Source organism: Anser cygnoides, chromosome 3 (genome assembly GCF_040182565.1).
Source record: "Anser cygnoides isolate HZ-2024a breed goose chromosome 3, Taihu_goose_T2T_genome, whole genome shotgun sequence".
Classification (NCBI taxonomy): Eukaryota; Metazoa; Chordata; class Aves; order Anseriformes; family Anatidae; genus Anser; species Anser cygnoides.
In genome coordinates, this window is record NC_089875.1 from 112,695,473 (window position 1) to 112,723,047 (window position 27,575).

Here is a 27,575-nt window from a genome sequence, read left to right on the forward strand (position 1 = left end):
TTCTTGCCAAAATGCCATTTATTGCAGTATACCTTTACAGGGCATACAGATAACCGAATGTTGCATCTTTTGTTAGAACCCATATCTCATTTGTACCACTTAAATAACACAGAATGTCATGTTTGTTTCACAAACTGTCAGTTTAGACTACCAAAATATACAGTCTTTCCTTTCCCCCTAGCAAGGTTGTGAGGTACAACTGAAGTTTACCACTTTATCTTCCTGTGCTTTACAAGACTCTTTTCATAGATAAACCTATCAAACAACATTTCTACATTCCTATACAAAGCAAAGAATTACAGCTGAAATTAACACCATCCGGTTGTTGCATTAACCTATAAAAATTCATTCAGTTAAAAAAAAAAAAAAGACATAATGGACTTTGCAGCTTTACTTAAAAACAGCCAGCTACATATATGCACAAGCTTTTCTTGTGCATCAAGAGTTTTGAATCAAAAATTGTTTTTTTCTTGGGTTTGTAGAGAAGGCACCAATTTTAGCTGCGTAGCAGCTCAGGAGTGTTTTATACTTCATTTAAATTACACAGGTTTTTAAGTTTTACTGTTAACCTGCAACATTTGTACCAGCTGTTGCAATATTCTCCAATATTCTCCAATCATTCCCTCTGACTCAACAGCACAAGTATTTACATCAGTCGTAAACACTCCTCCACCCCCCGTGCCTTCTGTGCTGAGTGATGAGGAACTGAACTTGCAAGAAGCTAGCTGAAGGCAGAGCAGAAGTAACGCTTGTGCAGAACACCACACTTCTCTTCTCACTCAGTTTTGATGTACCCTGGAGAACTCCAAACCCTCAATGAGGCTTCGGTGTCTTGTATCTGACAACACATTGACCACCAACAGCTTCAGGCATCCAGACTTTCCTCAAGGTGGTGCTTCTCAGCCCTTGCTAGTCTGACATCCCTAGAGTTGCTTCTCTCCAAAGTGCAGGAACAGCTTCTGAAGAGAGGCGTTCCGAAATCGTGAGAGTCAAGCACATCAACTCTTGTATATATTTAAGGCCATCTGCACTTAGCCTTCCTCAGAGTTGGGTAAGATGCCATGTTTCTCTACTCCTTAGCTGTGAAGTTATGATATGCTGCTTTCTACCTTCCACCCCTGTGTGCCAAGGTCGTAGCATTGACCACGTTCTGAGACAACCACCGTGAACAGGGCACAGAGAGGTAGGTGCTACGATGTGCTATCAGCCACCTGGTGACTCCACAGTAGCATGGGGTCGGAGTATTTACAGCTCGACAGCCAACCCTAGATTCAGCACCTAAGAGGGAATGTCTGAGATGAGAATGCTTAGAAAAATCCACTTCTTGCATAAGCCTAGAAGGATCAAAAGCAGCACTGGTAGCGGGATAGACCAATGCTACTGGTAACATGAAGTCTCTACTTAGTTTGGGGGGGGGTTTGTATTACTACATGTACCAGCTGCTTAGGAGCTGGTTCAGAGTGCGGGATAATGTTGTGTGATCTTTTCCAAAATATAAGTTATTTTAAACCACGTGACAGTCATTTGCTTACCCTGCCCCTCACACCTCCTTTCACTAGGAGTCATGGTCAGCATGATGTTTCACAGGCATTAAGTGCTCCAAATATGGCAGCTAGAAAGAGATCGAGTATTGCAGTGTACCAAACTTCTGCCCAGGGCAGCCATTTGTTACACTTAAAACACATCTATGAGTTAAATAGGAAGGATCCCTGCTATACAGAATTTGAGCACTGTTAATCGTTTATTCTTGCCATCCTTTTCCCTAAATATCAAGAGGTTTGTACATACAGTGCTCCCTTATCTTCTCCCCACCGCCTGCCCCAGCAGTCTTTAGATAAACCAAAGCGAGTTTAGGAACTTGCAGTCCCACTTCTGTTAAAAAAAAAAAAGTTGTGCAAGAAAGCAGGGAATGTTCAGTGAATCCAGATCTACTTTGTAGTTACAAAAATTTCCAATGGCAAGGTGGTAAGGGCAAATAACCCAATGATCATATGGCTTAAGTTTAATGCAAAGCGCACTAGGAGGTCCATGTGCAGGGAGAGAAGAGTCCAAGAAAGATGGAATAAGAAGTGTCCTGAAGATCAGAGTTTATGCATAGAATTCTTCTTGTTTGTGTGGTTTTTGGTATCCTCCGTTAGACTGTTTTGGTTCGTCCAGTGAATAGCTTCCTTCGTCTTTTTTCTTCATTCTGTACAGCATAAATGCAACTAGAAACACTGCGAACACCAAGCCTACTAGTCCTCCAGCAATAACACCTGAAAGGGGGAGAAAACACAAATTACTCTCAGCGCCACGCCAGATAACGTCAGTCTGATCGTACGCTTCCAGGTTGTTCCTTAAAGCATGATCCCTCAATTCATAGTTTCCAGAAACGACTTTGTCCTTTTGCCCCCCCCAAAACCAGTCATCCTTCCATTACCAAGAGCCTACTCATCCGCACGTAAATCTACAGAAATAGATCTCCCACTGGGCCGTGCTGCAACGCCCAATGAATGGAGCAAGGCAGTGTTGTTCAACTCTTGACCCAGGCAGCATTAGAGCAGTTTTACACTAATTTTTGAGTGAAGGAATAGATTTTAACCCAAAATTTCAGATAACTAGCGGTGTCTTCTTTGCTATTATCAGAATAAAATTTGCCCCATTAAGGTTTCAGCAACACAAAACCATAGATCACCCCCTTACATTAGAGCTTTCTGAAATGAAAAGTTTCACTTCCATGCTCTGAGATGTACTTGCAGAACTGCAGCTTCTGCTGCCTGGGAGACTCCTACAGGAGTCTACTTTTACCAGCTAGAAATCCAGAATATCAGGTACCTCCAAGAACTTCTTTCCTGTCCATAATTCCCGAGGCTCCTGCTGCTTTGGCATTCCTCCCAGAGTCAGCCGGCACTTCAGAGTTCTGGGTGGGGACCAAATCCTCATCTTTAATCAAGATGAAGTCTCCCTGTTGGGACACACAAGGCAGGTTATTCATGTTTCTCATCATGGCTGTTACTGGAGACTTTCCACAGCTTTGTTTTTTCTCATCTAAAGCCCTCCACCAATATAACATATTAAACTGATCATTGGTTTTAACAAGTTACCACCCCTTCTGCAAACCAAAGTTACTACAAAGTTACTACAAAGTTACTAGAGCCATCTCTCTGGAAAGCGTGTCAAAACTACTAGTCCTCACCGGGTCTCCGGAGCCATCTTCAGAAACCTCCTCATGTGTAGGTGCTACATCCTCTGGAGCTGCCGTGGGGGCAGCAGTGATGCCTCCCTCATGATGGATGGTGGAGTCAGTCTGAAGTATGTTTATAGTGTCTGGCGTGTCAGAGCCAGGGGCTTTAGGTTCAAGCTCGTGGACCGTGTCTGAGGCTTCTGAAGGAATTACGTGAAGCACCGAAGGAAAGTGAGTAGTGGGGCTTCTCGCTGTTGTAACGACATCGTTTGTTGGTTTCTCATCAGGTGAGCCCAGGATGGGCACTTCATCCTTCACAGCTACAACTGGCTCCACTGTCACCACATTACTAGTTGCAGGGGGAGCTGTAACTTCCTTTTCAGTTCGGCTCTCAGTTCTGGGAAACAGCTGCTCATTGAAACCCACTGGTGTTGCTGGTAACGAGGAGTTAGTTGGCTCTGCTGGGATTCTCCAGGTGAGAGACGGGTCAGTCAGGGGACCTGCAAAACAAAAAACATTAACCTGGGCCAGCTCAGAGACCTATTAACAGTTACCTTCTGGACACTAGTCTAAGGGAGGAAGCCTAACCTGCACAGCCAATTTTCATACTAATAGCAGTTCACTTTGTAATTCTTTATCTTTTTCAGTGCAGCAAGGAAAGGACAGACCAATGTGCTGTTTAACACTTTGCTAGCTGCTTTATCCCATGGCACAAGTGCTAGTCTGTTTGCAGACAGGCTTACAAGGAGGATGTCTGCTATCCAGTACACTGGCTGCTCAGGGTGGTTTTCTGACTCTTATGCCCTAAGTATCTTTTATGCAATTCAGAGTAGTCACCCATATACACAACACCTTTAGTCACTGACACATTTGGTGGTATTATTCATGCAGAATTTCATCTTAAAAAAAAAAATCAAGCCTGTGGTTGGAAGGAAGCAGAAGCATGGTTTAGTTTCCAACAGCTTTGCTCTTTGCAGAGTAGGATCTCAACTTCAGTTCAACACTGAACACCAAAGATGTCTCTCATGAATTTAGTAATCGTTCTGACAGACTTTTTTCCCCACCCTAAAAACCCTTTATTATGTTTTAAAAAAAAATTTACGGCCCATGGGAACTTGCGCATCTGATGACAGATAAAATTTGTGCTGGATGTATGCCGGCAGGTAGGGGTTTACACACCCTCAAATGGTATCTCCTTCTAGCTCGTGAGAGAGGCCAAACAGCCTTCTTACTGCCTGTGTGCCCCACAAGTAAAGAATCACTGTGGTTTCATAACATTTTTATGCGGTATCTCATATTAGCAACGACATACCTGCTTCTGCTCCCTTTCAAGTCTCCTACAACTCATTTTCTGCTAATTGTTAATATCTAAAGCAATACAAGATGAATAGATTAGGCTCTTGTTCTGTTGCCAACTCTGATATTCTGGGGCAAAGGGGTGTGATTATTTTTCTCCCCTCCTTTTAGCCAGGATGCTCATCACGATCTCAGCTGGCACATTCTGGAAGGATCAAGCACCGACAGTACAAGTGCTAATAACTCACCTGCACCTGAACCTGAGAAACCATCATCGTCATCACCAGATGAATCGAGATCTTCAGGAGGAAGGTTCAGATTTGTAGTTTGCTTTAAAGAGGAAGGGAAAAGGTGTGTTATTGATGAGATAACTTAAACTAATCATGCTGCTTGTGCAGAGTCTCCTCTAAGGGCTCATGAAGGTTACACAAACTTTCTCTGCCCAGACAGCATTGTCACAGAATCTTTCTTCACTCTGTCCCCCCTTCCCAAAAGAGAAGTTCTGATTAATGTCAGAAAGGTCAGCCTTGCTGTCTCCCTTCTCTGTGCTGCTTCCAGGTTGTACTTGCTTTGCGAAAGAAGAAAGCAAGGAGTCCATTCAGAGAGCTGCATCTCGGTAGCAGCTGATGCTCAGTCCACCCACAACATAACCATGATGCTGCAAGTTTTGACTGCTCACTTCTTTGCTATCTACCAACCTGTTCATCTGTGAATTACCACATTGCTTCTAAGGGTGGGGAAAGGAAGAAGGAACAGAAAACTTCGGCTGCTCTGCCTTTTTCAGTCCCATCTGTGTTCAGATATCCGAAACCACAGCATCTAACGAAGTAGAATGAGATTCGCTTTTAATAAATGTCAACACTCATATCACAGACAGAAGCCAGCCTTCCATGTAGGACAATACAGCCCTCAGCTTCCTACATTTAAGCTTCAAGGAGTACAATAACCAGCAGCCCCATTTCAGTGCTGAAACAAGAGGCCAAATCCCTGTTCCACTGCACCTGTTTGTCATAACACACAATGTTCAAAGCTGTTCAGGATATCCAAAGAAGACAACACTAAATAAAGCAGTGATTACTTGCTGGCTCCACTTACTGTTCACATCAGTGGACATATTTGACTCTCAGCGCATGTCTAGCTGCGGGTTTATTTCTGCAGGACTACCATTACCCAACGAGTCATTGCTTCCTATAAATTTCATCTTTCCCTGTCCAACTACATTTGCCATTTTCCAGAATTTTGACTTCTATCCCATCCTCAGATTGCCCTCACTACCCCTTTCCAGCACTGCCCAATCTGCAAGTTTAGCAGATACTGCACGGCATCACAGGAGTGGGGTCTGTTTCTGATCATGGTTTTATCAGGACTGAAATCTCATTTTATTATGTAAAAAGAGGAACATACATTCTTGCCAGCTTCGCACCAAGCTCAGTGTAGTTCTCTACCTTGCCTTAACGTAGTGTCATTTAAAAAGGAATATAATCATATAATCACAGAATGCTTTTGGGTTGGAAGGGACCATCTAAAGATCATCTGGTTCTAATCCCCCTGCCCTAGGCAGGGACACCTCCCACCAGACCAGGTTGCCCAAAGCCCCATCCAGTCTGGCCTTGAACACCTCCAGGGATGGGGCATCCACAGCTTCTCTGGGCAACCTGTGCCAGTGCCTCACTGCCCTCAGAATAAAACATTTCTTACAAATATCTAATCTAAACCTACCCTCTTTTAGTTTATAGCCATTACTTCTTGTCCAGTCACTCCACCCCCTGACAAGGAGTCCCTCCCCAGCTTTCCTGTAGCCCCCTTTAGGCACTGGAAGGCCGCTGTAAGGTGTCCCCAGAGCCTTCTCTTCTCCAGGCTGAACAACCCCAACTCCCTCAGCCTGGCTTCACAGGAGAGGTGCTCCAGCCCTCTGATCATCCTTGTGGCCCTCCTCTGGACTCACACTAATACTTCCACGTCCTTCTTGTGCTGGGGGTCCCAGAGCTGAGCTCAGTGCTCCTGGTGGGGTCTCACAAGGGCAGAGCAGGGAGGGACAATCACCTCCCTCGCCCTGCCAGCCACAGTGCTTTTGATGCAGCCCAGGATATGGCTGGCTTCGTGGGCTGCAAGCACACATTGTCGGCTCATGTTGAGCTTCTCATCAACCACCACCCCCAGGTCCTTCTCCTCAGGGCTGCTCTCAGTCCATTCTCCACCCAGCCTGTGTTTGTGCTTGGGATTGCCCCGGCCCAGATGCAGGGCCTTGCACTTGGCCCTGTTGAACCTCATGAGGCTCACACAGGCCCACCTCTCAGGCCTGTCCAGGTCCCTCTGGATGGCATCCCTTCCCAGAGTGTCAACCACACCACACATCTTGGTGTCATCAGCAAACGTGCTGAGGGTGCACTCGATCCCACTGTCCATGTCACCAACAAAGATGTCAAACAGCTCCGCTCCCAATACCAACAATACCAATGCCTGAGGAACACCACTTGTTATTGGGGCTACACCTTGAGCAAGACTCTATTTTCATCCTAGGAAGAAGTTAGCTCCATTGCTTTGTCTGACAGGTCATACCACTGCTGGCTTTCTCACTGTCAACTTCATTACCTATATGGCTGTATTTACCTTTTTTTTTTTTTTTAAAGATACCAGATTTGTCCAATTTTCTCTTCCTTCCTTTATACTTTATCCATTCTACACGTTTCCATAGAACAGTTAGATTCCAAAGCGGTTAACCAGCCCATTAGATGTTTAAAAGGCTTGACTTTTCTGAAGACAAAAGTATGCAGTGGATCACCAAACTATTAAACCTTTTGTAGCAGCCTTCTTTGGTTGTCACTTGCCTTCTCTACTGGAGAAAAAATTAAAATCTTCAGGCTTCTAAAATATCTCTGGAGTAATTTCTAAGAAGAAATTGTCCTGCATGTTTAGCTGCACGTCATGAGGTGATTTGGATTTTTAGATTTGTCCCTGCTTGTTTGCACTGTGCTCATGCACTCACCCATGGAAACTAGGTCAGGTAAGTACTTCCCGTACGCTTTCCTTCTCGTGTCCAGGGCCAGTGACTCACCCGAGCAATATCAGAAGCGCAGTGAGATCTGAGCACGAACCGTTGGTGCCCAAAGAACACAGAAAGATTTTGGCTTCCCGAATTCTGCTCCCTTGAGCTTCCTTTCCAGTAAGTTCACAAGTGAAGCCAGACTTCAGACACTGCCCCACTGGGGTGGTCAGGGGAGCCTGGGGGCACTTTTCTCCCTCTTTTCTTCCATCAGCAGCACCAAGCACAGCCCTTTGTTCTCTCACTCAGTTTTTCCTCCCCATGGAAAGATGCTGCCTTGAAGCTGTTAGCAACCCCTCCAGGTTTTTACTGAAGAACAAGACTTAAACACAGTTTAAGACCAGGCTCCACACTCCTTTACCTAGGATCAAGATTAACTTCCCTCCAAATTTGAATTCAGGGGTAGCTCATACAGGACTTCCAAGAACACCTGTGCAGATTTGATGGTCCGCAGACCACAGCAGAAAGGATCACAGACTGTCAGGAAATTAAACAGCAGATGTTGATCTTTACTACCGAACCAGCACCCCTTCCCCTTTTGGTGTTAAGGGGTGAGGGTGCTCAGTCATGCCATGCTTCCTTCCTTTTTATCCCAGCATGTTCAGCAAGCCTAGCCTTCCATTTCCCCTCACACCTGAGTTTTCAGCCCCTTCCCAGACTGCTGCACTTCCTGCTTCTCCGTAGCCTTTGCCATGTACCTGTCCGAAGGCTAGTTGGGTTTCTGTATCTTGTCAGGAATAGCTAGGTACCCCTCGGAGAGGAAGGGCAAGCACGGCACAGTGCAAACATCTGCAGGGCCGTGCTGTGCCATTGTGCATTCATCCAGTTTCACTACACTTCCATTAAGGAACACTTGCCTAATTTATGTAAGTGGACAGTTACATAAAGACCGCCCTTCTTGCTCCCTAGACTTCGGCAGGAGGGAAGGGCAGTGAGTAACCTTTCCTTGTGACACCACAAACCGTGAGCACTGCCGAAAGGTCAGGCTGCTATAACGATCAGCTGCTGAAGGATTTCAGACACGGCAAGGTTAACATAAGACACTGACTCAGGACAGCATCGGAAGAGATTGAACTAATTTGGGTTTAGATAAAGAAACCTCATGGTCAAGGCTTTTCCATGACCTTTTGCTGCAGATGAGTTTCACCAATGGGAAAGATTTTGATAAGTCAGGAGGATTAGGGGTGTAGAACACAGATTCAATCTCCAGGTTGTGCCATCATGTGTAAGAGCTGGAAATAAATTCCAGCTTCAAGCGAGATTGCCCTACCGACAATTTTGTATCACTTTAGCTACTGTCAACGTGCTTTCAGAAATCACTTCCATCATCATCCAGTTTAATTTCCAGGCCCTTAGGACTATTTACAGACCATTCACATTATAATTGATTCCAGAGAAATTGGATGAACACAGCTAAGTTCAGGCTGTGGATCCTTTAAGGACAGATCTCTGATAGCATCCCATATATTCTAGTCAAAAAGCTGACAGTTTTGATATTGCACTTACAACATGCTGATTTTTTATGATTTAGATAACGCCTTTTTTTTTTTTTTTTAAGCACCCTACACAACCGATCAGAAATACTTGCCTAGCCCAGGGAAATCCTTTGCAGTTTGGTGATGCCAAACTCAGCTGCATCACGCGAAGGATAAACATTTTCACAGCATTTTCGATGGCACTGACCAGTTCCCGGTAAGCAGTGGGGACCTCCTTCCCCCAGTAACAAAGCCGCCTGTTTGGGGGAAACCCTCGGGAAACTGTTCTGCTCTTGCTGAGCCCTGCATTGTTACAGAACAATGGTTATTCAGTTCTGCTGGGACAACCAGAAAGCTGCTCAGTGGCATCTTCCATTTAATCAAGAACGGGCCAGACTTTCACAACTCATTAGCAATATTATTGGCTCCAGAAGTCTGACACAGTCCTTTTTTTTTTTTTAAAATGCTTCATTTCTAACCATTCTTCAGCGTTCATCTTGATCCCAGCCTTGACACACGACTCTTTTTGTGCTGTCGTGGAGTTCCCCCCCGCTCAAGCCCAGATCTCAAGTACTGCTTCATGCTGAAGGGGAGATTTATAGTTTATTGATCCTACCCCGCCCAAACTGGGAACCGCATTTCTTTAATTTGAAGTCATGGTGTATGTAAAAGGAAGCAGCTTATTTCAAACTGCTCTTTGAGGTTAAGCAAAAACACGGGCTTTGCCACAAGCTCCTACAAGCCCTAAACTAGATTAAGGATGATTTGTATCCCACTCTTATTAATCCTAGTTAGGGATCAGCCTATTACAGCAGTGTCAGAAACACTTGAAATCCTCCTTTATCTGAATAACGCTGTTAAATTTGCACATTTGTTTCTCCGAGTGGTAAATCCTCCTTATTCAGCTGAATGAGCTCTCCCACCCAAATCACCTCCCTGAGCATCCTGCAGGATTCTTCCAAGTTTAGGGGAAGCAAAACCAATGACTTGCAATGTTGTTTAAAGAGACTTACACGAATAAGATAAGCATTTGCTTTCTAGGTTGCCTACCACATATTACACTGAAGCATGAACGACTTGCACAAGGATTTGGAACAGCCCTGAAATGAAGCCAAATGGAAAGGTTTATTTTTTTCTATAGACTGAAGAGCAGAGCTTGTCCAACAGAACTGCTATCTGAGGCAGAGCAGCTTAAAGAACTCCTAACCTCAAAATATTTATATTAGCGTGTGGGAAGACAAAACCTCCTGCTGAAAGAAATTTTAGCTTTGTTAAACCTTGATATTCTCAAGTTAATAAACCCACACACGATTAACTCCAGTCCCAGCTGTCCACGGTCTTCAGACAGCTTAAGAAAAGCAATCTTTTCTTAGGAAAAAAAAGAACAGCAGAGCCACCAGCCTCCTCACCTATCCCCCCTCCTCCTGCAGGCTACAGGCTGCTAGCACTGTCAGCCACGCACACCTTCAATTTTAACAAGCAGACTTAAATCCTGGAGCAGCTGAAAGAACTGAGGCTTTTATGTGGCAAGTCAGCAGTGATGTTTGCGTGCAGGTCTGACCCACCAGAAGCCAGCAGCAGAGAGGCACCACTGCTAGCAGCTTGCTTGGTGGCCCTGCAGGTTAATGAAGTAGTTCTCTTTCCAGAAGAGCCAAAGGAGCAGACTTCCAGCGGAGGTCAAAGAGCAGAAAGACAGCTACAAACTGTCCCATGAGCAGCCCACAGATTGCACAGCAGGATTATTTTTTAATCCCCAGCTAGCCTTCCGATCAAGGCTGTTCAAAGCACTACCGCTACCTGCCCTCCCTATTTCAGGTGGTGTCGTTCCCCTTTGCTCCAAACAGCTTCTGCCGTGCCCCAGCAGGCTTCAGCATCCCCACCACTTCACATTTCAGCTTATATCAACTGGAGTAAGGCTGGCACGTGGCTCCTGGGGGCTCCTTCCGCAGGTCAGGCAGCTGCCAAGTGGAACACAAAGGATGCTCCTCTGCTCTGCGAGGCGAGCACTGCAACAGCAGCAAGAGGCGAGTACACCAGTTAATGCGGCTGCTTCTCTATCAGATCTCTGTTTGTATCTGGAAAACCATTGCCAAGTAAGCTCTTACTGGCCTCCTCTTCTGTTTTTGGCTGGTGCCTCGAGAGGAGGACCATGTCTGAGGGAGAGATCCTTAGATGGATGCGACCACAGCTGCTTTGCTTTGAAGCACAAAGCGGCCGATCATCACAGAGCAGTCACCTCCGGCAACTGGCTCTGCAGGCAGTGAGACACCTTCCAACACTGACTCAAAATAGGATGAGAGCTTTTAGGATCTGTTCCGCTATGGGCAGAACCAGTTCTAAGAACTGCCCATTGTCTGCTAGGCTTTGATTTACTTTTTTTTTTTTTGTGAAGTTTCGTTGCCACAGCTGTAAAAGCATACTGTGACCCTCTGAGCAAGGTGCAGTGGCAAAGAAGAAGAGCACCCAGAGCCTGCCCTTTCGTAGGCAATGGAATTACCGCCTGGGGCTGAGGGCACTGCCTACATAGCTACTCCATGTGCACCACAGCTACAGTCCTAACAATTATCGGGTGAGACTCTGAAATTACCACGCCGCTGTCCTTAGTATTACACTTTCACCTTACTGTGACAAGGCAACTTTTTAAATTAAGTAGGGCTGAAACACAGCAATCGCCATGCCAAGAGTCAAAAGGAACCGGCCTGCCACCTTCAGCTGGGCTTTCACATCCTGCACGTCAGGCTGTTCGCCCCACCGCCTCCCCCTGAGCATGTCACTTCATGCTCCCTGGACATAGCTCTTCATGCAGTCTCACGGTGAACCAGAGCAGGGAACTGGTCTGGTTAAAAGAAAAAAAGAAAAAAGCCAACACCGTCATGCAAAGAATTTTCCAGCAGGACCAGTTCTCCAGTCCTGCTCGGTGCATGAATGCCCAAGTGTTTGTATTGGCGCAGCGCGGCAGCCAGGGCTGCTGAAGCTACTCCTCCAGAATCACAGCCCGGGTTCCTGGGATGCCGACACACATTCACCTCCCCTGCGGCGGGGGGGGTGGCAGTAAAATACCCTGCCACAGACGTGCATTACGGAAATGTGCACCGCCACCCTCAAACTGCAAGCTAGATGCAAAGCAGAGGCTGACTCAAAGGGCCGCGCAGGTCTACACACAAAGCAAGGAGAGAGGCCGCAGGGAGACTTCTCTCCCGGCGAGTCTGTTTGTTCATGACGGATAAAGCTGGTCCCTAAGTCTGACAAGAGTGCTTTTAAGTCCTCCCTGACCTCCTAAACACAGCTCCTTAGTCACAGCAGCCAAGGTTAGATGGATGCCACGGTCAGAGTAGCAGTAGCACTGCTTTTGCCTCAGGCCACCTGAGCTTCATGAGACGTCCAGGGCAACTTCAGTTCTGCAGTGGACAGGGAGTGCATTGCACGCCCTTCAGCAGACAGCCCTGGGGCCATTGCTCAGCCCTGAGCAATGCCGGGGCAGCCAGAGTCCCACGGGGCTACGGACTCCACAGCCAGCAAGTTTGTGGCCACGCACCACTCACGGCATCAGCAATAACACACCGCATGTTCTCTCTCTTAACCAGCTCCCCTAAAACTCTTGGGAGTCCTTCAGCAATATGGAGATGCTCAGTTAGATCCTGCGCTCCTGCTTTTCCACCTGGATGGTGGACAGGGGTGGGCTGTCAGGATACGGCCCAAGAAGTCCCACTAAGAGCCGGGCACCTTTTGTCTCCCACGTTCAAGGCAGCCTGCGTTGGAAGACGCAGCCTAATGAGCAGTTCTCTTCCCCGCAGCTAACCTCATGGGAAGCAGTCAGTTCAGTTTTATGCTAGAACTGCTTTTCTTTAAAGAGCCTTCGCTGCAGCTCTTTAGCATACTTGATAGTTCAGTCATTCATTTCTTCAGATAGCAAAGGAAAGCCAGCGCCAACGCATAATCTCAAAGAGTTGTGCCAAGTAGGTGCAGCAAAACGAGGCCAGGCAGCCAACAGCACCAGTTCATCCCGGGGAATTGCTTTCAGACTATTTCAGCTGGTTTGAGAGGTGAGCACTGAGCTGTGTCATCTGGGACTGGACAACACTAACTTGCATAAAAACCCTTCAATTTAAAGTCACCAGCACTTCTTAGCTTCTAGTGTAGAAAAAAAAAACAGCTGGGGAGGCTGAGTTTTGCAGCACCAGCCAGTTCACCTACTGGTTTGGAAAAGCACAGACCAAGATTAGCTTAGTTCAGGCAAAGCCAGTGGCGGGCTGCCACTGCCAGGAACCCTGAGAAAGTACAGGTTACAAGACGGGTGTATCCTGCAGGTCACAGGATATCTTTATGAACTACAAACCCATCCAGTAGAGGACTTCAGCAGCCCCAAACTCACCACCCATGCACACCAGTAACCACAATGCAGATAGACATCACCCTCCTGATGCAAAAATCAGAAGTGACAGGAGCTAAGTAAGGTTCCTGGTGTGCCTTCACCCCCCTGCAGCAGCACAGCCACGTGCCCTCTGGCTACCACGTACTCCAGCTCGGCCAGTTCACCAGCACGGTGACTGCAGCGCACGCAGCCCCTGCTACGGGGTTCAGGCAGGGGTTGAGCAACTCCCCTCAGGCCAGCCAGCAGCAGCCACAGCCACTTCAATGGAGGCTGAACTTTGTAGTGTTGCCCTCCAACACGTATGTACACACTGACCTTAGGTCTTCAACAGCAGACCCAGCGAAACCAGCCCCTGTCATCAGCTACCTGTTCCCATCCATGTGCTGGCCTCTGTTGCCACAAACAGCTTGGCTTGCAGCTGGGTATGAATTCCTTTCCTCGCCCCATCTCCAGCCACCCACTCGTCCTGTGCTACAGGGTCAGCAGTGAGGACTGTCACCAGAACAAAAATCCCAACAAAGCAGATCAATTAGCATTGCAGATCTTCCCTCAGACCCAGCCTTGGACCACACCTGGGCTGCATCAGGCACAGTATTGTCAGCAGGTCAGGAGAGGTGATCCTGCCCCTCTACTCTGCACTGGTGAGGCCACACCTGGAGTAGCGAGTCCAGTTCTGGGCTCCCCAGTACAAGGCAGACGTGGGCATGCTGGAGAGAGTCCAGTGTAGGGCCACAAAGACAATAAAGTGACTGGAGCGTGTCTCCTGTGAGGAAAGGCTGAGAGAGCTTTTCAGCCTGGAGGAGAGAAGGCTGGGGGGATCCTATCAGTGTCTATCAGTCCCTGAAGGGGGGTGCAAAGAGGCTGGAGCCAGGTTCTGTTTGGTGGTGCCCTGTGCCAGGACAAGAGGCGACGGGCACAAACTGGAACGCAGGAGGTTCCCTCTGAGCAGGAGGAAACACTTTCTTTATATGAGGGTGACCGAGCACTGGCACGGGTTGCCCAGGGGCTGTGGGGTCTCCTCCCTGGAGATCTTCGAAAGCCGCCTGGATGTGGTCCTGGGCACCCTGCTCCGGGTGTCTGCTGGAGCAGGGACATTGAACCAGATGAGCTCCAGAGGTCACTTCCAACCTCAGCCATTCTCTGATTCACCAGCCCCAGGGTTGTAAAGCAGCAAGCGTCTCCCATCGTCCCGTTTGAGGCTGTCTTCTTCCAGTAGGCCTATGAGCTCAAACTGGTCAGTGTGCAGCTGGAGGCCACGCACCAGGACGCCGACAGGATCAGACCTGCGTGCTCCTGCTGCTCTGGCCATCACTGCAGAACAGAGTGGGAGCCTGCAGCACACCAGCACCAGGACACAGGAGACACCTTGGTCCCACAGGAACACAACTTGATCTTTTCATCTTCAGCCAGTCAGGAAGCTCAGGAAGCTCCAGCTCAGAAATTGGAGACATGTCTATAGGAAAGTGTGGTGTGCTCTCCAGCATCGCAGGTCTCCAAGTTAGGCTGGTGGCACGCTGAGTCACTGATGCCACTCAGCAGCACCTGGAAAACACACACGTGCCTCTGGTCCCAGGGAAGCTCGCTTCCTGGAGGCAGATGCCACACAACTGGTGGAACCCATTTCATATTAGCCCCATACCAGCCTTCGTGTGATCAGCATGAGCAAGGCTAGAGCTACGTGAGTGCTCTGACCTGAGCAGATGTGTTCCCAGAAGTGCCCCCACCACCACGCTACACAGTATTCTGGGAGGGAAGAAGATGCTCTGCTTCACCTCAGGAAGGGAAGCCAAGATGCAGCCTGCAATACCTTCGGCCTCCAGGAATTGTTATCAGGCAAGAGTGAATGCAACAGCCTTCAGTATCTAGGCACAGGGCTAGGAGAAGACCCAGGTTCTTATCTTAATCCTGGGAGTTTCCCTCTCCTTCTTGAACTCTAGCAATTACCTAGTGCGAGATATGCCAAGGAGCCAGGAGACAAAGCCGTAAGATCTTCCTGAAGGATCACAGAAGCTTTTTCACTGTATTAGTGACACACATTCAGGCTCTAATTTGAGCAAAGTGCTTGTAGCACTAAGCTTGTTCAGTGAAATCCAAATTTCAGACAAAAATCCTGGTATAACAAACTAAGGGTTTACTAGCGGTACTTCTGGTTCCTAGCAGCTAGCAAGGTGTTTTAACCTTAGCAGAACGATGAGCTTGCAACCCTACAGGTATCAGAGAATCAGAGAATGATCAAGATCAGAAGGGACCTCTGGGAGTCACCTGGCTCAGCCCCCTGTGCTCGAGCAGGGACACTGACAACAGGTCGCCAAAGGTACCAAAGGTCTTAGCTAAAGAAGGTTAGCTGATAAACTTAATAAGGCTACTTAGATCTACAAATAGTTAGCTTTGCAACAAAAAAAAAAATGCTGATAGGATATTCCGATTAAAGTTACAGTGGAGCCACCCAGACTTAAGATTTTTAGATGTAGATACATCCTATAGAAATTGGGTATATCCTATAGTAACTGTCTATGCACAAGACACCAAGAACTACTACCCACTGACACTTCAGGGGCAGGTTTACTTGCCATCTGTAAGGCCAGCTGCTGCCAGACTCTGCTTCAGCTTTCCAGTTGATCTGCCTGTAGTTGACCCTACGGGACATGCACCAAGTCTTTCGTGTCGTGACAGCCAGCCTGAGACTCAACAATCCAGGGCCTTCTTGACTGCTTTTATAAGTTCTGCATTTGCTCCAGAAAAAGAAATGATGAAGCCTCCAAAGCTTGTTAAACAACTTTTTTCCTAACAATTTGCATTCTCCATACCCATACGCCAGACATCTTCTACCTTTAAGTGATGTATTTCGACAAAGATCTTGTTCCCAGCTTCTCAGTTCCAGCACCATCCCTCCCCAGGCACACCCCCCTGAGGGGCCAACTGATCAGGGAGCTGGAAGTACCCAAAAAAAGCACCCAAAAAGAGCCGGTGGCTTGCCCGGACAGCAGCCCCATGTCCGTCGCATGTGTGCGCACCAGATGGCAGGACCGGTCACACCCCACAGCCTGATCCCTTCCTGCTGTTATCTGCCAGCCTGCTACAGGAGGCAGCGACTATTTGCAAGGGAGCTGCAGAAGATAATGAGGCTCGGGCAACAAAATGAGCCAACAGTTGGCATTCAGCAACTCCCTTTGGTTTGGTCATGCTACAGCCAAGCGCTAGGTCGTTCTGAGGAACTCCGTGCTGCTCAGCAGGACTCCCATCAGCCAGATGTGAGTCTGTTTGGAGGGAACTTGCGAGTCTCCACCAGCAGCCAGTTGCTGGACTCAGGAAAAGCATGCAAGCAGCTTTAGATTTCATTTTTGATCCGAGTGCGATTTCTGCATCTTGGCAGGTCTTACTCTACCACTGTATGGTTAAGTTTACTCTTTGCGTTTGTTTCTATGCCCCACCATTTCCAGCTTCAATTAAATCAGCGTCGACATGAAGAAATTACATCTTCCCCTACATCAGGAGGCATGCCATCAGGTCTGTTTTATCCACAGCACCTCACAGCATTGACTAAGTCTAGATGGCTTATAATGTAGAAGTCATCCCTGCCAAACAGATGCAGTTACACGAGCATGGCTGAGCTGTGCACACAAGGACCCAACATCTCTACCAGATGCAGCAGCCACATCTCAGGTGGGGAACACCCTGCTCCTCCATCCCAAGAGGCACTTTCAGCTTCACCCTTTCCCTCCACACAGTCCTAGCAGCTCCTGAGCGCCAGTGCCCACGCTGAAGGAAAGCAGTGCATAAGCCTTTCAGGGACTGCTTGCCTCCTTGGAAGAAACAGCAGCAGGACGCTTGGCCTGTGGGCACAGGCTGGACCACATCTCACTCAACTATTCCAACACTGCTCAACCTGCATGAATTCCCTCCTCCATGGAAATAGGCACTCCCACAACCACTGGAGCATACAGCGAGTGATCTACCCATAGTAAGTGGTACTGAGCTCAAGCTCTCGGCACGACGGCTCTCGTGTTCTCTGTGCTCAGGTTTACCGAAGCACTGGTAATCCTGCTCGTCAGACAAAGGTCTGACAGCAGTTGCTTGCTACTGCCCCCGTTTACAGTTAAATTATGCAACACCTGAATGAGATTATGGAAGCTGGCTGGTGTGCTTCCGAGCTGAGTCATGAGGGTGTAGAGGTACCGTTTCAAAGCTGGAGCATCGAACGAATACTCCCATCAGAAACAGTTTTCAAATCCTGCTGCTGCAATTACGCTCCAATTACCAAGATTTACTCACTTCAGAAATGAGCAGCAAACTTTTTTTTGAGTAACTACCTCGTGGGTTAAGATTAAACTAATCCATTCTGATCTAGAGTAGCTCAGTTAAACCGCTCAGTACCACATCTGTAGAAGGGAGCTCTGAGCAAGGCGGGTCAAATCATAGCGCTTGCCTTTGATCCAAGTCTCACTATAACAGCTACCAGCTTCAGCTACCTCATGCCATCGTGTCTGGGCCTACAGCTGGTTCTCCTGCCCTCCCCATGGCCTTGCTTCAGGGAAGTCACCCAGTCACTGGAAGAGGTTTGAGTTTAGGGGGAAACATTACCACATTTGTGGGGTCTGGACTCCTCCTGTCTCTTATGGGCTGCTAAGACTCACCAAGTCCTGATTTGGACATCTTTGAATTTTACACATCTGTATCATGAAGAGGAAAGAGAGATCACTAATGCCACCTCTGATGGACTGTCCACCATTAAGACAAATCATTAAAACAGCAACACAAGCCATTAAACTGCAATGCAAGGTAAAGTGCTGTAGTACCAAGTTAGTCCTAACACAACATCCCTTAGGTCAGGCAAGAAGTATCTTCAGAATAGCTAGATGCTACGTAACAGTAGATCAAACTAATTCTAAAGACACTGCTCAAACATCACCAAGTTGAAGAGATTTCATACAGGAATAAACTTCTGGGTCTACTCAGTGACCACCAACTCTAGTCAACGCAACAGACCTCTAAAGAAAGCAGAACAAAACGTGCTGAAGGACCAACCTTGTGGGCTAATACTACAAGGACGGGCTGAATCGCTGACATATACCAGCACCATCACGACCACACTAACTGCTTTGCTGTTTTGTATTATTCACCCTGCAGCCCTCGGTTGATTGGCTCCATGGGATTTCTCACGCAGCTGCAGTTGCTCATCCTTCTGATGCATCCAAAAGGTTCAGTATTCACCGAGAGAACCGTGATATCCTATTAAGGGCTTTCACTTTCTTTTACTGTATACAGCAGTTTTCACAATTTCATAATATCCTGGGCCTGTTGCCAGAGACCCACCGGCTACATCCATACTAGTAAATTAAACAACATCAGGGAACATCCCCGGGCACTGGAACACAATCTACACCATCAAATTATTAGAGCGATCCCAGGCAGCCGTGAGCCTTGCCAACTGGTATGCCCCCAAATGATGTATGGGAACACTCCTCGGCAGGCGATCTGGAGGCAGAACAGAGCAGGGGGCAGGCATTAAGGGACAGGTAAGAAAAGAAGGTTTGCTTTACGACAGGGACTCCAGAATTTAAGTTGGCCACAGGACAGTTTCCAGCCCATTTAACTTACAGGAACAAGTAAATAGAGTCATTTTTTACCCCCTTTGGCTGCGTGCTGGGGACCAGGGGGCACGCGGCGCATTCAGCACTTTGGGGCTGCGATCACATCTCCCAGCTTCTGTAGCAAGAAGCTCACTGCCATTTCTCAGCCGTGACTGCTGAGGAACCTTTTACAAGTTATTTAGAGATGCTTCAGAGCGGGGCCGATGCTGCTGGAGGATTAAGCTCGCAGCGTTCCTGTTCAGGGCCATGAGTCAGTTGATGTAAGTGCCCGATAGCAGAGCACTCCTTTGCCACTGCCCAGACATGCCAGAGTCAGCCTCTTTTGTTAGGCGCTTTGTTCGCTGATGGGAAAGTAGTCACGATCTAGATGATTCCTCCGTTAGGACATAAAGAGATTTAGAAGTCAAAGCTGTCTAGCTGCAGGCTGTTAGGCAAGTTTCGATGCAAGCCTCCCTACCACTTTTCCACTGCACGTAGGTGCCACTTACACCCCGGTAGAGCCAGTGAGGTGGACAAATCTCATTTGGCCATCAGATCCGCCAGTGCGAGAGTCTTTATTACAGTTTCACAAGCACAGAGCACAGCAGGAGAGTGAAAAATATCACTTTTATTACTGTTTGTATCAGACACGAAGTCAAGCAAGCTTTGCAGTTCCTCGGGTTTGGACTCTTACTCTTCTTACCCCCCAACTCCTTGACCAAAGAAGGTCTGGGCTCTGTCACTAACAAAGATATCTATTAGCTGGTCAATGGGATATCACATCCTGTCTCCTGCAGATATGCTCCTACCCCTGGAGGACATTTTGGTAGACACAGGCTGCCCTGAGCTCCTGTGCTTGTGCAGAGAGCAGGCGCTCAAGCCTCCCAGATCACCTGTCCTGGGGTCAGGGCGTACAGCCTCCACACCCTGCTGCGAGCCGGTCAACGAACCCCACAAGAAGGGGAGACCTCTGAGTGTGTATTTCTCCACTCTACTGGTCTCAGAAGCATACAAAAAGGCGTCAGTAAGGTCCTGTTTTGGGACAGGAGAGAGCCTCTCTTCCTACAGCGCTGTAGCTGCCAGCCCTGTGTGCTCCCGGGGAGCATGCAACAGCTCCCTACCGACACAGCCACAGCAGCACCGCCATGACATGGAGCTTCACAAAAGCTCTCATCTGGAAATTGTTACGCTAATCACTGCTTGCTCTCCAGATGGCAGACTGGCTCCACTCTCCCCTGCCCACCTCTGGCTTCAATATTCAGTCTGCTCTTCTAGTAATCCCTAGATGCAAGGGAGCTGCTGACCACATTTACTGACACCGACATTAGAAACTAATTAGAAGAGTTTTCCTACGTTCAGCACTGGGCAGTCCTGGTCTGCAGTGCTGCCCAGAAAGCATTTGTCACTCTCTCCTTACAACAGGAATAGAGTTCAGGTTTCCCTCCAATTAAGAGGCAACGAGCTCCTCATCGCGTGGCACAGGCAGACAAAAGAGCAACCCCCCTCTGGAGCTATGGCTCTGTACGCACGGGCGATGGAGCCAGGGCACCTCAAGGAGCCACGAACCAGCTGCACTTTGCAGAAGGCTGGTAGACAGGAGCGTGTGCCTGGGACTGCCTACAGCCAAGCACCAGGACTGCCAGCCTCTGCTTGCGTGGCACACAAGGTACCGCCGTTACTGCTCAGGCGGTGCTGTAAAGTTACAGGGTGGAGGTGGCAAGAGCCACCACGAAAGGCAAGATACCCTGAGTATTTTTGGCAGGCATGTCCCCATCTTATATCACTGCCTTCGATTTAGTCAGGAGTTACTCTGCAACAGCAATCCTGAAGAGCTTTGAGGTATCAGAAGGACCCTGAATGCTGGGATGAATGGACATGAAAATATTCATAAAATTTCATAATTTTATTATGAAATTATTATTATTAATTAAAAAAATATATAAAAATATTGAAAAAGTAAGGGCTGTGGAGAAGAGAGTTCTGCCAGAGAGCAGGGCAGTATGATGCGCAAATGAAGCAGCAAGAGTGCTTCAACTGATCAAAACCCAGAAGAGTTTCGAACTCGAAACCTCGCAGGAACGCCATGACTTGCACCATCTCCGTGACTCAGTTGGAACTGCAGTGACTCAACAGGAAGCTCCATCACCAGCCCCGTCCAAGCCCCACTAGCACACTGGTTCCCATCCAGCTAAGCAGGCCTCACTGGTGAGACTGGTCTCAGCGGTGCGATACAAACATTACAGCCTGGCGTGGCAAGGAGCCCAAGCTAACAGATTCTGTTGGACCCGTGCCGGTTCCACAAGACCTAGAACGTCAACTGCAGCCAAGCGCTGCTTGAGAAACTGCGAGGTTGGGAAACCACCACATTAGCAGATGTTGCTCCACAAGGGCTGCTTGTAGGAGGTCCAAATGTTATCTCACCTTGAGGTGAGGCTTCACAGTGCAGGAACTTCTCCACTAGCATCTCCACAGCTGAAAGTGCGCTATCCCAGGTTCCTAGCCAGGCCAGATAAAGCTCATTTCTGCGGTACGCCAAGAGCCTAGCAGAGCAGTGGTTCAAATGGAGCATGCTACTCAACTCGTAACTTAGGGACACGATAAGAAAATTGATGCTCAGCACCAAGCTCCAAAGGAGACAGCATGTGATCCTGGCCTTTAGAGCGCCTTCTTCTCAGCTCAGAGGATAAATGAACCTGTAAGAAATACCAGAGCTCCTCGTACCGCTGGTCAGAACAGCTTCCTCTTTGCAAATTCACTGCCTGTATCAAAGCCTAGTGAGCAACAAAGGTGCCTCACTTCTAATCCACAAATAAAGAGCATCTTTAAATACTAAAATACTCTAATCCCCCCCTCAAAAGCTCACAGTTCCTTCTCCCTCTAAGAAGATGCATGCATGTATGTTTCTGCTCCCATTTCTCACGTCAGAGCGCTGATACGGAAGCCAGCTATACTCCCTGATTTCTTCCGCAGCCCACAGCAGAGCGAGGCTGGGCTATTGTTCGGAGGCACTGATCCTGTTGCACCAGAACAGGAGAGAGCTGTTGTTCTAGCTGAAAGCTGATGTTTCCCACTGCTTTGCTCGCTCTCTTGGCACAGGAACAGCGGCGGTCTAGACCATTTGTTTATGGAGAGGGTTAGCAGGAAAGTTTCACAAATAGGAGCAGCGCTTTCAGCTGCATCGCTCCCAGATTAAGAAGCTAACGTGAAGGTGTCTGTGCTCCCTTTACGGTCAAAACAAGATCCAGTCAACTGAGTCCAGACAGAGCCATTCACCTTGAAGCAGACATGCAGGAGCTGGTCAGATAACCACTCTGTTTGGCTGACTGATTACATTGCTGTGACTATAATAAGAGCTTGGGCACCTGGCGCACACGTAGACACCTACGCTGAGGTGTCTTAACGTCAGCTGAACATTGTCCCGAGGGCCATGTGCCATTTGAAGTATCCTACATTTCAGCAAGTGCATCAGGGTCTTGCTGTCCTGAAGTTCTGTACTAAGAGCTCTGAGTTAATGAAGAGGAGATCTAAGATAAAACTGTATTGCGTCAGTAGTTTCATCACTGACATCACCTCTTCAGGAAAGAATCATGGAGTGGCTCTGCTTGGAAGGGACCCCAAACACCATCTAGTTCCAACCCCCTTTCCATGGGCAGGGATGCCACCCACTAGATCAGGTTGCCCAGGGCCTCATCCAACCTGGCCTTGAACACCTCCAGGGATGGAGAAAGAGGTCATGTCTTCTCTCTCCCAGGAAGCTCCCTCCTCCATCTACTCCTATCAGCTCCCTAGGTGCCAGATGACACGTGCATTTGTGCAGTGTCCCTCTCAGAGGCAGTACGATGGTCCTCAGACACAAGAGCCACATCAAACAAGGTTAGGACAAGGCGCTACTATACAGGCCACCTGGAGACATCTACCCACTAGCAATGCAAAACACATACTTAAAATGGACCAATTTTGCTGCTAAAACAGCAGCCTACATTTCAGGTTAGTGCACTCACTTAATTTTAGAAGGCTTACAGGTTTCTTGCACTTGCTGCAACTTGTCTCGGGTTGTTAGAGAGGATTGTTTGGTTTCCAGAAGCTTCAGAGTGCTGCCATTAAAAGTGTTAGCTCTTCTAGCCACTTAAAACTGCCAGAAACCTGGAACAAAAGGCTAGAAACTCGCAGCGGAGCCCCCTTCCCCAGCACAAACCGTGGCTTACTGCTCTCTGCTCTCATCAGAGCTGACTCACTGTTTTCAGAGAGGGAGCCACCAGCAAGCAAGGCTCACAAGGAGAAGTGCTGTTTGCAGTACTTGATAAATAATGTGACGCTGTTCTGTGGGTACTTCTACAGAAGAAAGTGTTTCCTTCTTATCTACTGCCTACATGTTTAATAAGCAAGCCAGGCTACCTAATTTCTTCTAATTAGCTTGCATTCAGATAGCAATGACATCACCCTTGGAAAAAAGGTTCTGCCTGCCCTGCTAAGCTTGCGTTAACCACCAGCACGCACCCACACCAGATGAAACAATCGAAACCCCGTTCTCCTCAAGGTGCAGGCTGGATTGTCCGCTGTCCTCCTCCATGCTCACCTGGCTTTGAGGCAGGGTTATATCCCACAAAAGTATCCCTTTGGGACAATAACCAAGCTAATCCATTAAGATGCATCAGCCTTCTCATTTCAAGAAATTCAATGCCTCCATCAATTCAAAGAGGAATTTTAATCTCATATGAGATGTTTGAGTAGCAAAGTGTTATCTTGAGGAAGGAAAGGAACCCACAACTATTCCTGCTCCTAAGAGTGCTCAGAAAGAAAACAGCTATCATTTGGCCACTTTCTTGTTCCTGCTGCTTAGTTAAGTCCTGCAGCGATAGCCAAGGGTCAAGCGATGTGCCAGAGGCAGTGGGACACCCTCCCATAACCGGACCACCAAGAGCCCAGCACACCCATGCCAGCACCCATAACGCCGTGACCTGCCACATGCAAAGGACTGCGTAAGGTCACTCTGCTTTCTCCGCTCAGCACCGAGCGCGGCCACTTGATGCTAAAGCCTAATTGCTCCAGCTGGGTGGGAAAGGCAGCCTCATCTGTGTCACTGACATTTCGACATGGGAAGGTGGCCACGTGGTCCCCAGGAGGGAACCAGCCTCAGTGCTGAGTCACCACCGAGAGCCCCGAGGACTCCTCTGTTGCTCACCAGGACGTCCCTCAACCCGAAGCATCAGCCAGGCCGTCTCCCCACGCACAGGAAAACTCCAGACGAGCATTCACTTCATGCCTTTACCATTTCTAATAAGAAACATTTATCACTGGGTGATTTTATCCAAACGCGCTGCAGAGGCTGCAAGTGAACTGCAGTTTTTCCACTTTATTCATTAGCAAGCTCATTCAGAAGCGAGGAGCAGAGCCCTCTCCCCACGAGGCAGGGCTGATTACGCTCACGTGCTTGTCATTTTTGGCCACCTCATGGACTAACTACTCACTACCATGTGTGCTAGCCAGCTGGATGTCCACATCTACAGGCAGAGCCCGCAGGCAGGACGGCGCAGCAAAGCCACAGGTATTTTGAGCAGCCTCGGTCCTGCTGTGCACTTTGTTCTGCCACTCCTTATCCAACTACCGCTGTAGATCGTCTCCAGACCAGTTTCAAATCAATTATACCCTTTCTGAACAAAATAAAAAAAAAAAAGGGGGAAGCGTGCTTTGATTCCCATGCTCCTGCCCACACGAAGCCTCAGGTTCTGCTTGCTCTTCGCTGCTTGGCGGGGCTGAAGGCTCCCGAGCGATGCATGCGAGCACCTGGGGAGCGAGCACCCTTCACCCTGTAAGCAAAGGGTGGCTGTGTGCCCCCCGGGGGTGCCGAGCAGGGCTCCCACCCCACGCAAACCACCAGGAGAGCTCCTACACAAGGAGCTGAGGCTGCTGCGGCCAGACCCTCGTCGGGCAGCGCTGGGCCAGACACCCTCTCCTCTAGCCGCGGATGACATCTGGCGGCTGCTGCTGCGGCAGGGAGCCGGGGCTTTCCGAGGCTGCAGCCCCACAGGGCCTCCTCCCCCCGAGCTCCCCGCGGCACGGAGCTCCTCCTGGAGCGCCGGGGTTGGGAGGAAGAGCACACCGAGCCGGGGAGGGCAGAGGGGAGCAGGGGACGGCCCCGGGAGGCTCCGGACCCCCCAGCGGGGCACCACCACCCGCTGCCCGGCACAAAAAGAGGTCCACAAAGGCACCTCCCCGGCCACAAAGGGCCCGATGCGAGGCTCACCCCAGCCCCGAAGGACCGGCCGGGGGGGCCCCGGGTGGCCGCGGCGTGCTCGGAGCCTCGCAGCGGGGCGGAGCCGCCGGCAGGTCGGGAGCAGCAGCAGCAGCAGCAGCGGGGCTGCTTTGAATTAAGGCTCCCGCCAGCACAAAAGGCCATTGAATCCCCTCCCAAACCACCACCCCGAGCCGGCCGGACGAGGCAGAGCCCCCAGCCCCCGCAGCCCCCCGCCGCCGGGCTCACCGGGAGGGCAGCGTGCAGGCAGAGCGCCAGCAGCCACACGGCCGCCGCGCCGATCATCCTTCCTCCGCGCCGGGCTCGGCACTGCCCTTTCCTCTCGGGCTCCCCTCTCGGAGTACGCTTTAGAAAAATCTGCCGGCTTTCACTCTTGAATTTCCAATATTTTCCTCTTTTCTTTTTTTTTTTTTTTTCTTCTCTCACCCTCCCTTCCCCAGCCGCTCTCGTGCTCTCTCTGCGGCGGCGAGGAGTTGAACTCTGTCTTTTAATGAACCCACTGCAACAACCTTCACCTTACGGCCACCCCCCGGCCGGCTCCGCCTCCCCTCGGCTCCCCTCCCCTCGGCTCCCCGCGCCGGCCCCAGCCCTGCCCCGGCCCGGCCCGGCCCGGCCCGGCCCGGCCCTGCCCGCCCCCGCGCTACCTGCGCCGCCAGCCCCCGGCCGCCCTCCGCCGGTCCCCCCCTGCCCGGAGCCGCTGCTCCCCTCGCGTCGCCCTTCCCCGATTTCCTCCGCCGCCGTGCTCCGGCCGAGCTTCCTTCCTCCTGGCTAAAAATAAGGAGAAGTTGGAAAGCCCTCCCTTCCCTTCCCGCTGTGGGAACGATGCTGTTGAACAACCCCCCCCCCCCCCCCCCCTTTTGTTTTCCTCAGAAAGAAGTGGGGAATGGGCCGTGCTGCTGGTGCTGGGACAGGGGTTTCCAAAGGGGTAAAATCGAGTTTAAAAAAATGCTGCTTCGGGTCTGCGGCACGAAGGGGCTGCTTTCAAAGAAGCCCCTTCCTGCCTGGCTGTGCCCTCCGGAGTTAAAAGCAACTTGAGCGCTCTCCTGCGCTCTTTGCACGTCTCGCCGTAGATAGTGCAAATGGAGCAGGCAATAAAATACAAAAAAAAAAAAAAAATCCTGCACAAAATACAGCACGGGCCGAGTTTTATTACCCCGCTCGCACGGCCGGGGCTGCAGTTCCTGTTTGCTCCCAGTCCATTCAGTTGTCGGGTTGTTTTTCTTTTTGCCTTTGTGTGTGTGTGCCAGCACATGCTGGAGTGTTGGCTATAAACAATGCAAGCAAATGTCTGCGCAGGCTTTAAAAGAAAAAAAAAAAAAAAGGAAAGAATTAAAAACACTTTTTAAGAGCTAGTGCTGCTGCTGGGAGTGCACGTTGGTGGCACTGTCAGTGGGCACCGCGTGCCTGTGGGGTGGTCGGGGTGGAGGAGGGACACGGCCAAGCTAGTGGCCATGGGGCCGTGCTGTCCTAGGATGAAAGGGGGGGGGCACACAAAAAAGAGCTGCAATCAGCGCTTCTGGTGTCTCTCAGGGCCCTCGGGCGGGTGTTGGAAGGGGACGGCAGGACCTCTGCCAGACTGAGGATCCCTTTCCGCAGCTGTGGCCCAAAGGCTAATAGACCTAATTGGATATTCAGTGTGGCTAAAACTCTCATGATTTTATCACGTGTCTTTAATTAGCTCTCTTTCTTTCCCTCTCTCTTACATTACGCGTGCAGCGTTCCTCTGAACAACCCCTGCCATGCCGCCTTTCCCTCAGTGGGGCCGTGGCCGCCATGTTCCGCTCCCCCATGCTGGGGCTGCTGGGGAGAAGATGGCGCCGCTGTGGCTTTGTGGCCAAGATGGCCACAGGCCGTGAGGCGGTGGGGCGGAAAGGCAAAGTGGGGTGGAGAAAGGAGGCAAAATAAAAACTATGGGGGCACGTGGGTGCCTGGCATGGCCACCACATTGCAGTCTGTGCTCCGGGCGGGACAAAGGGGTGATGGAGGCTGACAGATGTCTGGAGCTGGTGGCACCCAGAAGTGCAGCGCTGGTGAGGTGGGCTTCATGTGCAGGTGGTGAAGTCCAGGCAAGGGGACATCCCAGCTGCGATGGCGTGACGGGCAATTAGCATGCAGCCCCTCATCACCCTTCTCAGCTATTTTGATGTGGCAGAGGCCGGTTTGTCCGGGCTATGTCCAGTGCTGGAAGCTTGCGGACATGGAGGAAACGCTGCCATGAGGGCTGCCTCTGTGAGCTGCGTGGAGGCGCTGGCAGGGCCTCGCGACATATGGATTTCATGCGAGTGTGTGCGCGTGTGTGTTCGGGGAGATGGGAGACCAAATAGCACTGTGGTACTACTTGCTGGATTTGCTAGAAAACATTTAAAGCTTGATTGGGATGTTCTGGTCAGGATCTGTGAATGG

The 27,575-nt window shown here is 49.6% G+C and overlaps 1 protein-coding gene across 1 annotated transcript; it reads right to left on the reverse strand.

The window, feature by feature from the left end:
- On the reverse strand, positions 1 to 25,699 carry SDC1 (syndecan 1). The gene is made up of 5 exons (XM_013194845.3): positions 25,401 to 25,699; positions 4,708 to 4,789; positions 3,176 to 3,663; positions 2,815 to 2,944; positions 1 to 2,255 (listed from the first exon to the last, which is right to left on the reverse strand). The coding sequence occupies exons 1-5, from the start codon at positions 25,455 to 25,457 to the stop codon at positions 2,089 to 2,091; spliced, it is 924 nt and encodes a 307-aa protein (XP_013050299.1). The 5' UTR covers positions 25,458 to 25,699; the 3' UTR covers positions 1 to 2,088.
- Between the last annotated feature and the right edge of the window lie 1,876 nt (positions 25,700 to 27,575).